The 14,512-nt window shown below is 39.8% G+C and overlaps 2 protein-coding genes across 2 annotated transcripts; one reads left to right on the top strand and one right to left on the bottom strand.

The window, feature by feature from the left end:
• On the top strand, nucleotides 1-1,053 carry LOC115749252. The gene has a single exon (XM_030685987.2). It carries the CDS (start codon nucleotides 178-180, stop codon nucleotides 748-750), a length of 573 nt encoding a protein of 190 aa, XP_030541847.2. The 5' UTR covers nucleotides 1-177; the 3' UTR covers nucleotides 751-1,053.
• An 11,344-nt stretch (nucleotides 1,054-12,397) lies between these two features.
• Nucleotides 12,398-13,946, bottom strand: LOC115749248 (peroxidase 2-like). The gene is made up of 3 exons (XM_030685984.2): nucleotides 13,648-13,946; nucleotides 13,330-13,524; nucleotides 12,398-13,191 (listed from the first exon to the last, which is right to left on the bottom strand). Exons 1-3 carry the CDS (start codon nucleotides 13,867-13,869, stop codon nucleotides 12,643-12,645), a joined length of 966 nt encoding a protein of 321 aa, XP_030541844.1. The 5' UTR covers nucleotides 13,870-13,946; the 3' UTR covers nucleotides 12,398-12,642.
• Nucleotides 13,947-14,512: the final 566 nt, after the last annotated feature.

Genomic DNA, 14,512 nt, shown 5'->3' with positions numbered 1-14,512 from the left:
CCATCTATCCTGCTCTATGGTCATGTGTGACTTCATCATCTGGTTTGTCCCCCTGCCTTAAAGAGACACCAATATCTCTAACTCCCTGTCTTGCCCCTCCATCTCCCCCTCCTCCTCCTTCTCCTTCACACACCTTCCTAAAACTCACTTTGGTACAACCATAATCCACAGCCAAACATGTTGAATGGAGGCTCTGATCTTCCTCAAAAGCCTTTCCAGTTAATCAAACAAGATGACAAGTTCTTGTCCAGGCTGCTTTCCAAGGAGAGCTCAGCGTCGAACCCCTCGTTCAGGGTCTACTATGGAGGCGCGCCAAGCTCGGTTCCGTTCATGTGGGAGACCCGGCCCGGCACGCTGAAGCACCCCCATTTCGACGACTCTCTACCGCCTCTAACACCTCCTCCGTCTTATTATTCGAGTTCCAAAAAATATGATACATTCCCCCAGGAGAAGTGCTCAAGATCTGATCTCTTGCGGGTTTTGTTTTTCAAGACCAGCCTCAAGAAACCGAAGAATGGGGCTGATTCAACTTGCTCTCTCCGCTCGTCCTCGTCCTCTTCCTCGAATTCGTCAGTGTTCAACCCTGGGGCTCCGACTCGGAGGTGGTTCTCGAATCGAAGGTTGATGTCTTACAATTCTAGCATTGGCGATGAGGATGAGCACCACGGACCTCCACCTACTTCCACATCGTGCTTCGGCGGCGGCAGGAAGTGGCGCAGCATCAGCACCCCTGGTCGTTACCGCTGGTGAAATGTGGCCGGATAATTGTCTTTGTACGTTGCGTGGACTTTGTTCATAGTACTCGTGTGTTCATACATGAAATTGTCATCTCTAGAATATGCATTGTTGGAGGGTTTTCTAATTATTATTAGGTTTTTTTTTATGTGAGAATGGCTCGATCCGCCATCATAAAAAAAAAAAAAAAAAACAAAGATGGTGTGGTGAGCGAGTGTGTGTTATGACATTGGGTCAAGCTATATATCATTGAATTTCGCATCAAATCTTCCACAAAGACAAAGATTTTTAACTATATTTCAACAACATAATTCTCTAGATTTCTTCAGTAGACACTTCTATACTATAGTAAAGTCCTAATTTAGCGATATGATCCCGAACGCCGAGAATATCTTTCATGTAACAACTTAGTCCCTCAATTATAGGAAGATTTTCAATTAGTCTTTCCATTGATTCAAGTTCGGGGACTAAGTTAAGCATGTTTTAAAAGTTCAGGGAACATATTTGTCAAATTAAAAGTTCATGAACCACATTGCATATTGGGTTAAAATACAGTGATCATATTGGTTAATTAAAAATTTAGGGACTACATTGTGTATTGTATCAAAGTTTAGGGACTATTTATGCCATTGTTCCTAAATTTTTCCATCCATGGGAGCAAATACAGTTTGGAATCATGTCATGTTTTTGTGACAAGCCAAAGAAGTCATGTCGCATTGAAGTTTACAGTTTATTCTGAATTGAATTTGATTGGTTCAGTGAAGAGTAAGATCTAGGTGTGGCTGTTTTCCTTTATTCAAGGTTCTTTTTAATGCTTCTTGTCCTCCATGAGTACTGACAACAGCTTGTTGGGTACGAGATAGAAGTTGCACCTAACTTTTTTTTTCCAGCCAAATTGGACCTACCGGGCTTAAAATGCAATATTTTTCCATTACCACCTTAAACTTTTTAAAACCCTTCATATGAAACGAATTCAACAATCTACATACAAATATCTATCACCCGCAAAGATGTTTAGACATAAATAATGTTCGTAATATCCGCGAAACAAATGGAGCCTCCCTTAGTCATTTTCTCCGCGTTTGGAGCTTTGAAAAAAATGATGATACAAGCTTGAGTCACTGAATTGACAAAAGATAATTATTGACTACCCCACTCCCATGTGCTCTATCATTAAATGAATTGATTTGCGATCTTTTCTAATGGGAGTACAACTTTTACCTGGATTGCGTCTTGCTCTCAGTTTAGTATTATGATTTTGCTAACGAGTGCCCTTGAGATATTTATTAAACGACCAAAATAAGAAACCAATTCGTAGCTTCCTGTTCACTACTTTTCCTCATGTCACGTGCACTTGACATTTTGTTTTTTACAATATTTTTTCCTAACAAAATATGCTTTAGCAAGCCTCTCGAGCAATTTCGACACAGGAAAAAAAAAGTCTCTCGAGCCGTTTCTTAACCACAACCAGTTATTTCCATTCTAGAAAAATAGTCCAAAAAATTCTAAATCTATTGTATTTGTGCCAATTTAGTTTTAAAATTTTCAATTGTGCCAATTTAGTCCTAAACCTTTTGAAGATTTGCTAATTTAGTCTTGAACTTTTCAATTATGTCAATTTAATACTAAATATTTTGATGATTTGCTAATTTAGTCCTAAACATATTATTTGGATAATTGTCAAGAAGGTTTAGGGCTACAAATCGACAAATCATCAAAATGGTTAGGATTAAATTGGCACAATTAAAAATTTTAGGATTAAATTAGCAAATCTTCAAAAGATTTAAGACTAAATTAGCACAATTAAAAGGTTTAGGACTGAATTGACCGTCGTACAATAAGTTGAGGATTTTTTGGACAATTATCTCTTTTCAAGTGAAAAATGAGAACAAAATAGAAATACGGTTTGTTGTCTTTCTTCTTCTTCTTTTCTTTTCTTTTTGTGCAATTTATTCTTATTTAATGTCGGTGGGGATATGCGTAGGGTGGGTTGGTTTTGCCCTACGCTAACAATCAATGAGAATGGAGGCGAGAAGAAGACAGGTGGAGGTTCCTCTCTGAACATTTAAGTCACTGGTTTTGGATCTTTCGGCTTGTCCTCGTCCTCGTCACGACCCTTGGAAGTGATTGCTTTGGTCTTGCCGCTTCTTCCAGAAAAGGGCCATGAAAAAGGAGTTGACATTTATGTCCAACCACGACAGTTCTTGCCTGTAAGTAGTTCGTGGAGTCCACAAAGTATGGTCCTTGTCTTGATCTCTCTCTCTCTCTCTCTGCTAGCAAAGCTTGCCCTTAATCGGGAAAGGATAAGCTGTTAATGGTGCACTTTGTCTGATCACTGGTAACTCATTGCAAACTCCTTAGCAGGAGGAGAGAGTCGTCTACCAAAAAGCTGATCTCTTTCCAATGATTAAGAAAATAAGAATCCGGAAGTCAGGGTCTTAGGCGAGTAGGGGTGACTTAATTCTGGTTGATACTGCTATTGGAAGAAGATGCGTGTTTAGATTTGACTAATACCATGTAAGTTTTTGTGAGATCACTGCCAACTGTTCTAAAAATTTAGGATGATAAACGAATGCGTGGTTTATTACTCAAAATATTATATCACTTCCTAATGGTATGAAGTGGCCATTTTGTTCCATATGATCCCGATAGCTCACATTGTTCCATTCACTAAAGGTTCAAATTTCAAAAGGAGGCGTTCCAATTTTTAAGCTCGTGGCACTGTAGAATCCCCCATATTAGTCTGTCTTACGTTTTTGTGTCCATGTTCTTCATGTATGATGTTGCGCGGGATAAGCAATCGAACGATAAAATAGATAGAACAAGAAAATAAATCGAACACCGGATATATGTGGTTCGGTCGTAGAGATCTACGTCCACGGGGAGAGCAGCAACGAATTTCACTATAGAACAAGCGATACACGGAGATTACAAATCATACTCGAGTCACTCAAACACTCTCGGTGTTTCCCAAGCCCCAATTATTTCCAATAACGCACATAGTGTTTAGCCCTTAATTCCTAGCGAAATGATCTCGCAATCTCACAAAGGAAATTACACAAATCTTAAAACTCACAAGATTTAATTGCTTGAACACTAGTCCTTCTTGAACGTAATTCACGAGTGAAGCTCCGCTTCTGGAACGACGTGAAGACCCACGCTGCCAAGCACCCAGCACCTATAGGTAAATACTCGCAAATTGAGCACTACGGCACTCACGATGAAAACTGCGCTTATTACACTCATCCACCGCCTTGTCGTTTTACATATGAAAAGTGGGTCCCACGAACAAAACCAATCAAGAGAAATCCTTCGTGAAGTGAGTCCAGCGTGGCAAAGGAAATTTCTGATTTCCTTTTCTGTTTTCTGACCAAAAGTCAAACTGAACTATCCAAGTTCAAATTCTTTTATATTTTTCTTAGCAACAACTTCAAACAGTGAAGCATATCCCGTATTTATATATTCCAATAAATATCCAATAGGACTTCCATTCTTATCTTGATACTAACATGGAGACAACTTCCTTCTGTGACTTGGATTAACACCGAACAGGAATTTGTGCTTTCCACGGTAAACGTCCACATATCTCAGAAAATTTCATGGATTTTGTCCACGAGGCTCAAACTCGAGACATATTTTAATATATGATGTTAAGGGGGGAAAAAAAGAAAGCCACTTGGGTTGGAAAGCAAAAACTAAATCGTCCGAGATGTATTAGAAAAGTTCTACGTTGAAAATTTGGTACAGTGTAGAGTAATTAATTTATTATGTCGTGTATAATTTATTGCCTTACAATTTTGAGTGAAGATGGATGCATCTAAATATGTTGATAAGCTTGGATGTAGAATTTCCTCTAGTGAAATGTCGAGTGAAAATATAGGGCTAGTAATTTATAGAACACATTATGTAAAACTGAATTTTGAATAATAAATATGATTTTATTAACACAAGAAAAAACAAGTTCAAACTAACAGAAAATATTGACGTAATATTTGTTTATTTAATGTCTCTTCCCTCCATGGTAATTTTTTATATTTAATTTTATTTAAAATACATTCAAAAACTAAAAAAGGCAAAAGTTTTATAAAGAAACAAATTGGAGAGGTCTCGCTAGAGGTGGATGATGGTCGTCGATCCAAGGGAAGGGCCATCATTGCCTAGATTTGGACGAGCCACGCTAGGGGCTGGGGGAGGGCGGACCACCCTCGCCCGGGGCCGCCCCTCCAACGATGGGCGGTGGCAGCGCCTCATCGGCGAGCTGGCCATTCTTTTTTTTTTTTCCCCTCATTTTGTTTTTTTATATAAAAGTTTAGCCTTTTGTAGTATTTTTAATTTAATTTAATAAGATTTGGAAAATAAAGTAATGAAAAATGCCAAGTAGGAGAGAGAAACTAAGTTGAAAATGCCACATTAGCATTTTTTGTTAGACGAAATGACGGTGTTAACAAAAAGACTCGATTTCATAAATTTGACAAATTTAGAATTTGATTGCATTTTTTGAAAGTTTTACTAGGCCTTTTAGTGCACTTATTCTTTGTTTTTTTAATTAGCAGTTTTGAACTCTCAAATACTCATCGAAAAAGTTCCAAACGAGTAGTCGATCTTCCGGCAAGTCCCGCAGCTGGTGTTAGTTTTTAGGAATTGAATTTTCGTTCCATATTATTTGGACATGTCAACGAAAAGATAACTAAAGTATCAGTCATGCATTTGCAGTGGTTAGCCAGGTAGTGCAAGACTTACTCTTTAAGTGATTTTGGAAGTCTTAATCTTAATTCTTAGAAGTTGTTTTTCGCGAAGCGAAGGGAGCCTTGGTTCAGTACAACATCAATTATTTACTTGTGAAGGAACGGTAAAGACGCCTACCTACAATGGGTAGAAGCTTGGGATATCGGGATATCGGTGAGACGAAAAACACATCCGGTTATCGTTATCCACGAAAAAAAAAAGTCTGGACTTTTGGTTGGAAGATTCCTTAAAAGAACGAGTTTGGATCGTGACAAACTCTTGTGAGTACCCAATATGTGTGTGTTGTGCAGAGTCACTAGTGCAGTCGATGCTAGAATGCTCATGTCCAAGTTATTGCTGGAATGACTAGAACTGCACGCTGGTTTATCTCGCCTCAAGAGCACATGATCGATGTTCAGATCGTTGCTCGCCACGAAGTCGCAGGCTGATGATAGTTCGTGTCGGTTGCGTATTACGGATGGCTGATGGTAAGCCTACAAGAAAAGATCAAAGGGCGGGCCGGACCGTCCCTAACGAGCCTTCCTCCGATCGAAAATCTCTTCACACATCCAAACTGGTAGGAACAACTCGAGATCCTGTCGCTGTGCTCGAGTTAATCCTACTCCGTGTCGCGGCAGTCACTGTATCCTGATAAACGGCACTCGTTAGCAATGAGGGGATGTTGGCATGTGGAGCCAAATATTTTATTAAGGGCTTTTTTTTCCCTCCTTTTTTGCTTTTAGGTTAAAAGCTATACCTCTCATATTAGTAATGTATATTAGCGATGTAAATTTAGTAGCCGTCATAATAGCAGAAAAAGGAAGCGCAAAATAGCTAATAGAAACAAAAAGAAAAAGAGAGGCCATGACAGCCTTATGAGTGTTCTAAATCATTTTGTGCCCTGATCTTGTGAGAAGATCATTAATTGTATTCCTACTTTTCTCGAAAACTAGTGGATTCGCAGAGTGCTTTTGCGCGGAGACATACCCCAAGTTTGGGTGAACTTCGATAACAAATTCTCTGGTGTGTTCTTTTGATTATGTTCTTTTATTATTATATTTTGCTAGTGTGGATAATTTTCTTGGATTATTATGCTATAATTGGCACGCGATTCCTAACAATTGGTATCATAGCCCAGGTTTCCAATAAATTTGGATTTAACGGTCAAATTGGAGAGATATGGATTGTTGCGCCTCTAACCCAGGGCCCGATATGTGAGGGAAAGTTTGTTGGAGTTATCTCACATCAATTGTGGAAGGTACTAGTAGTCGGTTTATGAGTGTGACAGAAAATCTTATCCTTTGAGCTAGCTTTTGGGATGAGAGAGGCCCAAGACCACTCAACACTAATACCAGAGCCCGAGTTGGCTAATCGAGAACGTCGAGGTTTTTCGGTGACGTTCAATTGAAAGAAAACGATATGGCAAAAGATAAAATCAGATTCGATAAGTTATTTGGGCAGGATTTCGGATGGTGGAAACTCCAAATCAAAGTGGATTCGATAGCGTAATCGAGATGGAAAATTCTTGATCGAAAGACGTTAGGTGCGATTCGTTTAGGGTTGACGAAAAAGACAAGGTACCACATTGCAAAAGCAAAGATTGCAAAAAAAGCTGTGGATATTCTAACGAATATTTATGAGAAGTTGTCACATCAAACCAGATATTTTTGCTAAATAAGTCGGTTAATATGAAATTATCCGATAAAGGTTTATGTTGCAAAGCATATTAATAGTTTTATGTAGGCAACAGGTTAGTTAGAATCCGCAAGCATAAATCTGGATATAAAACTTCAAACTTTACTGTTTTTGTGTTCCATTCCGGAAAGCTACAACACCGCAGTTTAGGGAATTTCGAGCACCATGAAGAATGATTTGACTCTAGATGCAGCATCATAGATGAAGAGATTTGAAGGACAGTCTCGGGTGGAGATAAGTTTTTGGCATCTACATCTTCGATGGCACTAGAAGTGGAGAACCGTGAGAGAAGTAAAAGTAAAGGAAAATTTAGCGAGCGTGATAGGTCACAATCAAGGGGGAAGAGAGAGGTTGCAAAAGACAAGTGCTGATTTTGTCACCGGACGGGACACCGTAAATTTTAATATGGAGCCTACAAAAAGAAACATCGAGATGAGAATCAAGGAGCTAATGTAGTTAGCTATGAAACTTTGCTAGAGAACTTGTGTTTGTCTGCTTTAATTTGACGACATACAAGTGGTTTCTTGACTCTGGTACTTCTTTTTATTGCACCTCGCAAAGAAGTATATTTGCTAATTATGTTAGTGAAGATTTTTGGCAAGTGGTTGTGGGAAATGGCCACATGTGTCTAATTGTAGGAAAAAGAACTGTACATTATCAATATTTCGGATGGAGGACGTCTAATTTTCCGTGAAACCAAACATATTCTCAAGTTGAAGAAAAATCTGATTTTAGCTAGTAAACTTGACCAAGAAGGCACAGCAACAACTTTTGGATGTGGAAAATGGAAGATAAACTCAGGGGCAAGAGTAATAACAAAGGGAAAGTATAGATGTACGCTTTACCTTCTCAAGGGAGACAATATCAATTATATGGTTGCAACTACAGTGGCTACATGTAATTTGTCTACTTTTTGGCATTATTGTTTGGGACATCTTGGTGAAAAGGATGTAAAGTAGTTACACTCAAGAAAGTCACTTTCAGGTTTGCAAAAAATTGAGTTAGATATCTGTGAGAGTTGCATTTATGAAAAACAAAAGGTATTTAGTTTTCAATTGAATGGGAGATAAACGAATGGCCAAAAGCTAGAGTTGATCCATAGTAATGTGTAGAGACCGACTCAGGAACTCTCTTATGGTCGGAAGAGATATTTTGTCAATTTCATTGATGATGCGACAAGAAAGACTTGGATTTCTGCTCTCGGAGAAAAATCAGAAGTATTTCGGGTGTTTAAAATATGGAAAACTACGGTAGAAAAAAAAGACAAGTTATTAGATTAAAATTTTGAAGTCTGATAATAGTGGTGAATACATGAGCAATGAATTTACAGAATATTTGAGTCGAGAATGCATACACGGGTTGAAGATTATTCTTAGAACCCCTCAAGAGAGCGATGTAGCCGAAAGGATGAATATGACTATTTTGGAGCATGCAAGATGCATGAGACTACATGCGGGGTATCCCATTATACTTATGAGCTGCTATAGTTGATACAACTGTATATTTGATTAACAAGAGTCCATCTAGTGTGCTGGATGGAGGACTACCGCAAGAACAATGGTCGGGTAAAAAGTTCAATTATTCATATCTAATTTTTTTTTGTTGTATTGCATATGCTTTGATTGATAGAGATGATAGTAAGAAACTTGACGCTAAGTCTCAGAAGTGCGTCTTTATTGGATATGACGGTGATTAGTATGGATATAGGCTTTGGGATTATGAGAATAACAAAGTCATTTGCAGTTGGAATGTGGTGTTCCATGAAAAAAAGATGTACAAAGATCGTTAGACAGAGTATGAGACCGTAATAGAACCAGAATATGTTGAGCTAGACACAATTCCCGTGAAGATGATTCTAGCGGATCAAAGTGCACCTAAAGGGATGGTTCAAGAAGAACACATTATTAATGAGTAGGTAGTTTAGGAGGAATGCAATGATTTGGAATAGACTAACGACCTCGAAGTATTTATTTTAAGGAGATCTATGTGTGTGAGAAAGCCAAAGGTAATTTTTGATCCATCAGCTAATATTGTTCTGAACCATATCTTATATACAATTTCAGGAGAGCCGAAGACTTATGATGAGGCAAAGAAAGACACATCTCACATGCAGTGGGAGCATGCTATGAAAGACGAGATGATTTCGTTACTTCATAACAAAACTTGAGAGTCGACCGAGTTGCCCGCTGGTAAAAATGCTATGTTAAACAAGTGGGTGTACAAGATAAAAAAATAAAGCTGATGGTAGTATCGGACACAAGGCGAGACTTGTAGTAAATGGCTTTTCTAAAAAAGAAGGGATTAACTACTCCGAGATATTTTCACTAGTAGTGAAGATGATATCAATTAGAGTTTTGCTAAGTATAGTTGCAGTGGAGGATCTTCATCTCCAGCAGTTAGATGTAAAAACGATGTTTTTGCATGGTGATCTAGATGAAGAGTTACACAAGATGCAATCTAGAGGTTTTGAGGTCAAATGTAAAGCGCACATGGTGTGTCGCTTGAAGAAAAGCTTGTATGGTTTGAAGCAAGCTCCGTGACAATGGTACTTAAAGTTTGATGGAAGAAAAAGGATTTGCAAACCGTGAGGCTGATCATTGTGTTTAGTTTCGCAAGTATAGCAATAATGATACTGTGTATCTCTCTTTATATGTTGATGACATGCTAGTGGCTAGTTCTAATATTAAGAGAGTCGCAGAAGTAAAGAAAATGTTAGTATTGCAGTTTGCTATGAAAGACTTGGGAGAGGCCAAGAAGATCTTAGGCATGAAAATCATTAAGAAGAAAAGTACACTAAAAGTGCCATAACTTTTGTACGGCATTTACTTAAGTGTCATAACTTTCAAAATGTTTACTTGAGTGCCATATCGGAGCAAAAACGTTCACCCGAGTGTTATTTTTGCGGGAAAAGCCGACATGGACTTTTCACTATTATTTTATTAATTTATTAGTGCCACTTGGATTTTCTTTACATTTTTTAATATTTTCTAAAACTTTCTTTAATTTTTTATTCATTTTTAATTTTTTAATTTTAATTTTAGTTATTTAATATTTCAAAAAGAAAAAAAGAAAACCCTTAAGTTTCTCGGTGGTAGCCGACGAGCGTCACCGTTGGCAGGCTAGGGGCAAGGGTTGGCTCGCCCCGGGCCGACGAGGCCGTCATGGCCCCGGGAGATGGCCGTCGCGGGCTCTGCTGGGGTCGGCGAGGGCCTCGAGCCCCCGTCCGCCAAAGGCCCCCCGAGGCGATCGTCGGGCCCCGCCCGCCCAAGGCGAGTCGACCTTGGCCCTAAGCGAAGGCCCTCACGGCCTCCGTTGTCGCTGGGGGCCTTTAGCCGGCGAGGCCGCAAAGCCCTCGCCCGGATTTGGAGAGGGCTTCACACCCTAGCCCGCGGCAGCCGAGGCCGTGATGGTCGTCACGGCCTCGCCGACCCAGGGGGAGTGGACCCTGGCCCCTAGACCGGCCGGTGGTGGCCGGCGGCGACCCTCACCAGCCACCATCGAGAAAGCAAGGGTTTTACCCTTTTTTTTTTTTTTGAAAATATTCAATAAAAATAAAATTTGTAAAAAAATAGAAACTAATGAAAATTTCCACATGTATATTAAAATATTCAAAAAAATTGGTTCATTAATGCCACGTCGCCTTTTCCGACGTCTACGTTAGCGCAGGCACTCAAGTGAACAACTTTTAAAAGTTATGGTACTCAAGTGAACGTTTTGAAAGTTATGACACTCAAGTGAACGCTGTACAAAAATTATGACACTTCTAGTGTGCTTTTCCTTCATTAGGGATAGGAAAAATAAGAAATTATGGTTGTCATAGGAAGACTGTGTGAACAAAGTGTTAAAAAGATTTAACATGGATAAAGCAAAACCAATTGTGACTCTTCTAGCGGGTCACTTCAAACTTTCCAAGAATATGTGTCTAAGTACTTTTTGGCTTTGAAAGATGAGATGGCGGTAGTACCGTATGCGTTATCAATGTGAAGTTTGATGTATGCCATGGTGAGCACGAGGCTTGACACTGCACAAGCAGTGGGAGTTGTGAGTCGATATTTGCAGCACTTGGGCAGAGAGCATTGGAATGCAGTAAAATGGATATTTAGATATCTAATAGGTACATCAAATTACTCTTTTTGTTATGTGGGTACATCTCTAGAATTGTAGGGTTATGTAGATGCATATCACTTGGGTGATCGAGATAGTGGTAAGAGTACCACTAGATACGTCTTTACTGTTGCGGATACAACAGTGAGTTGGGTATCTCAACTACAAAAAGTAGTGGCTTTATCAACAACGGAAGCAGAGTATGTGGTAATCACGGAAGCCTCTAAGGAAATCATGTAGTTACAAGATTACTTCAACACCGTGGAGTGATAGTCAAAGTGCAGTGCACTTAGCAAAGAATGTAGCTTATCACTCAAGGACTAGACATATCAAGAAGCGCTATTACTTCATCAAGTTAGGATTGAAAGATAACGAGTTAAAGTTACAAAAGATTGATGGCTCAAAGAATCTAGTTGACATGTTTACCAAGATTGCAAACAGAGATAAGCATACTTTGTGTACTACTATTAGCATTACTCCATGTTAATTGATGAGGACCATCATAGAGGCACAAGTTCCGGTTACTAGTTTTTTTGAAGAGGATGGATGCAAAGTTGCTTAGTGTATCATATATATTTATCTTCAAGTGGGAGATTATTGGCGTGTGAAGCCAAGTATTTTATTAAGGGCTTTTTTTGTCTTTCTCCTTTTTTGCTTTTAGGTTAAAAGTTATACCTCTTATAGTAGAGATGTAAAGGTAGTAGCCATCATAAGAGCAGAAAAAGAAAGCGCAAAGTAGCGAATAGAGACAAAGAGAAAAAGAGAGGCCGTGACGGATTTATGAGTGTTCTAAATCTCTTTGTACTATGATCTTGTGAGAAGATTATCAATTGTATTTCCACTTTTCTCGAAAACTAGTGGATTCGTAGAGTGCCTCTGCACGGAGACGTAACTTAAGTTTGGGTGAACTTCGATAACAAATTTTCTGGTGTATTCTTCTAATTCTGTTATTTTATTATTATATTCTACCAGTGTGGATTGTTTGTTTGTATAATTATTCTGAAATTGGTACGCGATTCATAATAGGGGCAACATAGTTGCTTCGTGGCTGAAACTGGCCTATCAGTCTGCATATGTTTGGAATGTACATCAGTTTACTCTACGTATGACAGCATAGCAAGATCCGTTAGATTAGCAAACAAGGAGTACTTTATTTAGAAGACAAGTAACATGGTTCTACGGAGACACTTCAATTTACACTCCAAAGGCTTTATTACTGAGGCACAAATGTATACATGCTCAGGAAAATGTTTTTCTTCTGAAGGATGAACTAATCACAGCAAAGAAGACAATGGTAAACTCACGACAAACACGTAAAAAGAAAGAAAATCATGACAACTCGGTGTCATTTATTGGGATCGATGGCTTCCGACTGTTCTGAATTCAATTCACCCTCCGGCAGTTTGAGCGGATTTGACCTTGGTTTCCGATCAATGGCTTGATGTTTCCCATTCGGACAATCGATTTCGCGAAATCCTTCCAAAACGCTTCGTAGTTGTAGCTGTAACTCTTCACTAGCTCAAGTGCGGATTCACCAGTTGAAAGTGCCTGATCAGAGTGAAGAAGGCCCTTCTGGCTCAGCAGGTTATTGTAGTACAATGTGTCGAAACGTGCCGGTGTTGGATCTAAACTTGCGAGGTTAGTGTTGCTCCCTGTGCGCGGGCAGAAGGACCGGAGATTCTTCGCGAAAGCCTTGTCGATGTTGCTGTCATTGAATATCCTGTTCCTGAAATTCAAGCACTGTGCAAAGCCGATCGTGTGAGCGCCGCTCAGGGCGACCAAGTCCTTGACCTTAAGACCTTGCCTCTTGAAATTGTTAATTAAGGAGGGTAAGTCCATGTTCGGCGTTGGCATGTCATTGTTTGCTGCCGTCCTGCTCGCCATCGTCGAATCTCTTCGTCCGAGTCGTACTTTCCACGAAGGCCCTCCTAACTGAAGTATGAAAAAAGTTAACACCCAATTCGGATCGGCATCGTCTTACGGCACATGAAAATCAACTAAGCTTGTGACAGTCCACATCGAGATTTGCTGATTAACGGTCATCACGGGATGTAGTAAAACTAGACGTACCGCAACGACGGAGTCACGAGCGGCAACAGCCAAGATGTCCGCACAAGATACCACCGGACGCCCGCATACTCTGTCGACCTCCGCCTTAATTTGGTCGATCACTTCGAACCCTCTAGCTGAATTGTTATTAGGAGCCGCGAACTTTTCGCTGTCGATGGTTGGGGTTGGATCCAAGAGAACCGACCCATCACAACCCTGCATCATTCAGCACCCAAAACATAAATCAAGGCTGGCAATGTCGTGCAATGCTAAACATTAATCACTGTTCTTGAGAACACTTGACGTGAAATTTGGTCGGCGCGTGTCTACATGTCGTACATTGACGAAACAGTCGTGGAAGTGCAAGCGCAGCAAGGAAGCGCCCATGCGTCGCTCTTGCTGCACCGCCGCCTCGACAACTCGCTTGATGGCGGGCAAGGCTTGAGGGCAGACGTAGTCGTAGAAGTGCGGCGTGAGACCATGCTTGTATGGACGTGCTGAGAGAGCCGAGGCGGCGAGCGACGAGAGGACAAGTGCTCGGAAGAGGCTGAGGAAGGCCATGGTTGGCTGTCAAACCCTTCAAATTGCTAAGATTACGAGTAACTTTGCAGCAAATGGATGGTGATTTCTAGGCTGCTTTTGTTGGGAGCTTAGGAGCTTCTAATTAGTGTACTTATAGGAATCGGGAAGGACATATGGTTGGACCTTGGCCGAAGAATGTCATACAAGAATACGAGTGCAAAGTTTACGTATTATACACCCTTTAAGACAATAAACAAGAACATTAGACATACTTAGCTTCGAAAGAATACGAGTGCAAAGCTTACGTATTATACCCATTAAGACAAGAAACAAGAACATTAGACATACTTAGCTTCGAAAGAATTGAACCGGTCGTGTAAGATTTAATTCTACCGCCTACGCCTCGTGGTTTATTGCTTCTACGAGGTCAAGGACTTACCTAATCCATAATCCCAGCTTTGGTCATCTGGGTCCCACCAAAAGGGCAAATTTCAATAAATGGGAAAGTTCTTGATTCTACTTGGTCGACCGTCGAATTGAAGAAGAGATATTAGATTTTCTTAAAGAATAGGGTTAATATTATAGAAAATCCGAAACTAGTATACCTGTAATAAACTTATTCCAAACTAATTTTTTGATTATTAAAAACTCTAAACTGGTACATCGGTGATAAATTTACCAT

This window comes from Rhodamnia argentea, chromosome 10, assembly GCF_020921035.1.
Source record: "Rhodamnia argentea isolate NSW1041297 chromosome 10, ASM2092103v1, whole genome shotgun sequence".
NCBI classification, from domain to species: Eukaryota; Viridiplantae; Streptophyta; class Magnoliopsida; order Myrtales; family Myrtaceae; genus Rhodamnia; species Rhodamnia argentea.
This window is presented reverse-complemented; position numbering and strand designations above follow the sequence as displayed.

Coding starts and splice junctions, on each gene's coding strand:
- LOC115749252 (XM_030685987.2), top strand. CDS start 178: ATGTTGAATGGAGGCTCTGATCTTCCTCAAAAGCCTTTCCAGTTAATC.
- LOC115749248 (XM_030685984.2), bottom strand. CDS start 13,869: ATGGCCTTCCTCAGCCTCTTCCGAGCACTTGTCCTCTCGTCGCTCGCC. Junction 13,525..13,647: donor TCCACGACTGTTTCGTCAAT/GTACGACATGTA, acceptor TGAATGATGCAG/GGTTGTGATGGGTCGGTTCT. Junction 13,192..13,329: donor CTCGTGACTCCGTCGTTGCG/GTACGTCTAGTT, acceptor TTCATACTTCAG/TTAGGAGGGCCTTCGTGGAA.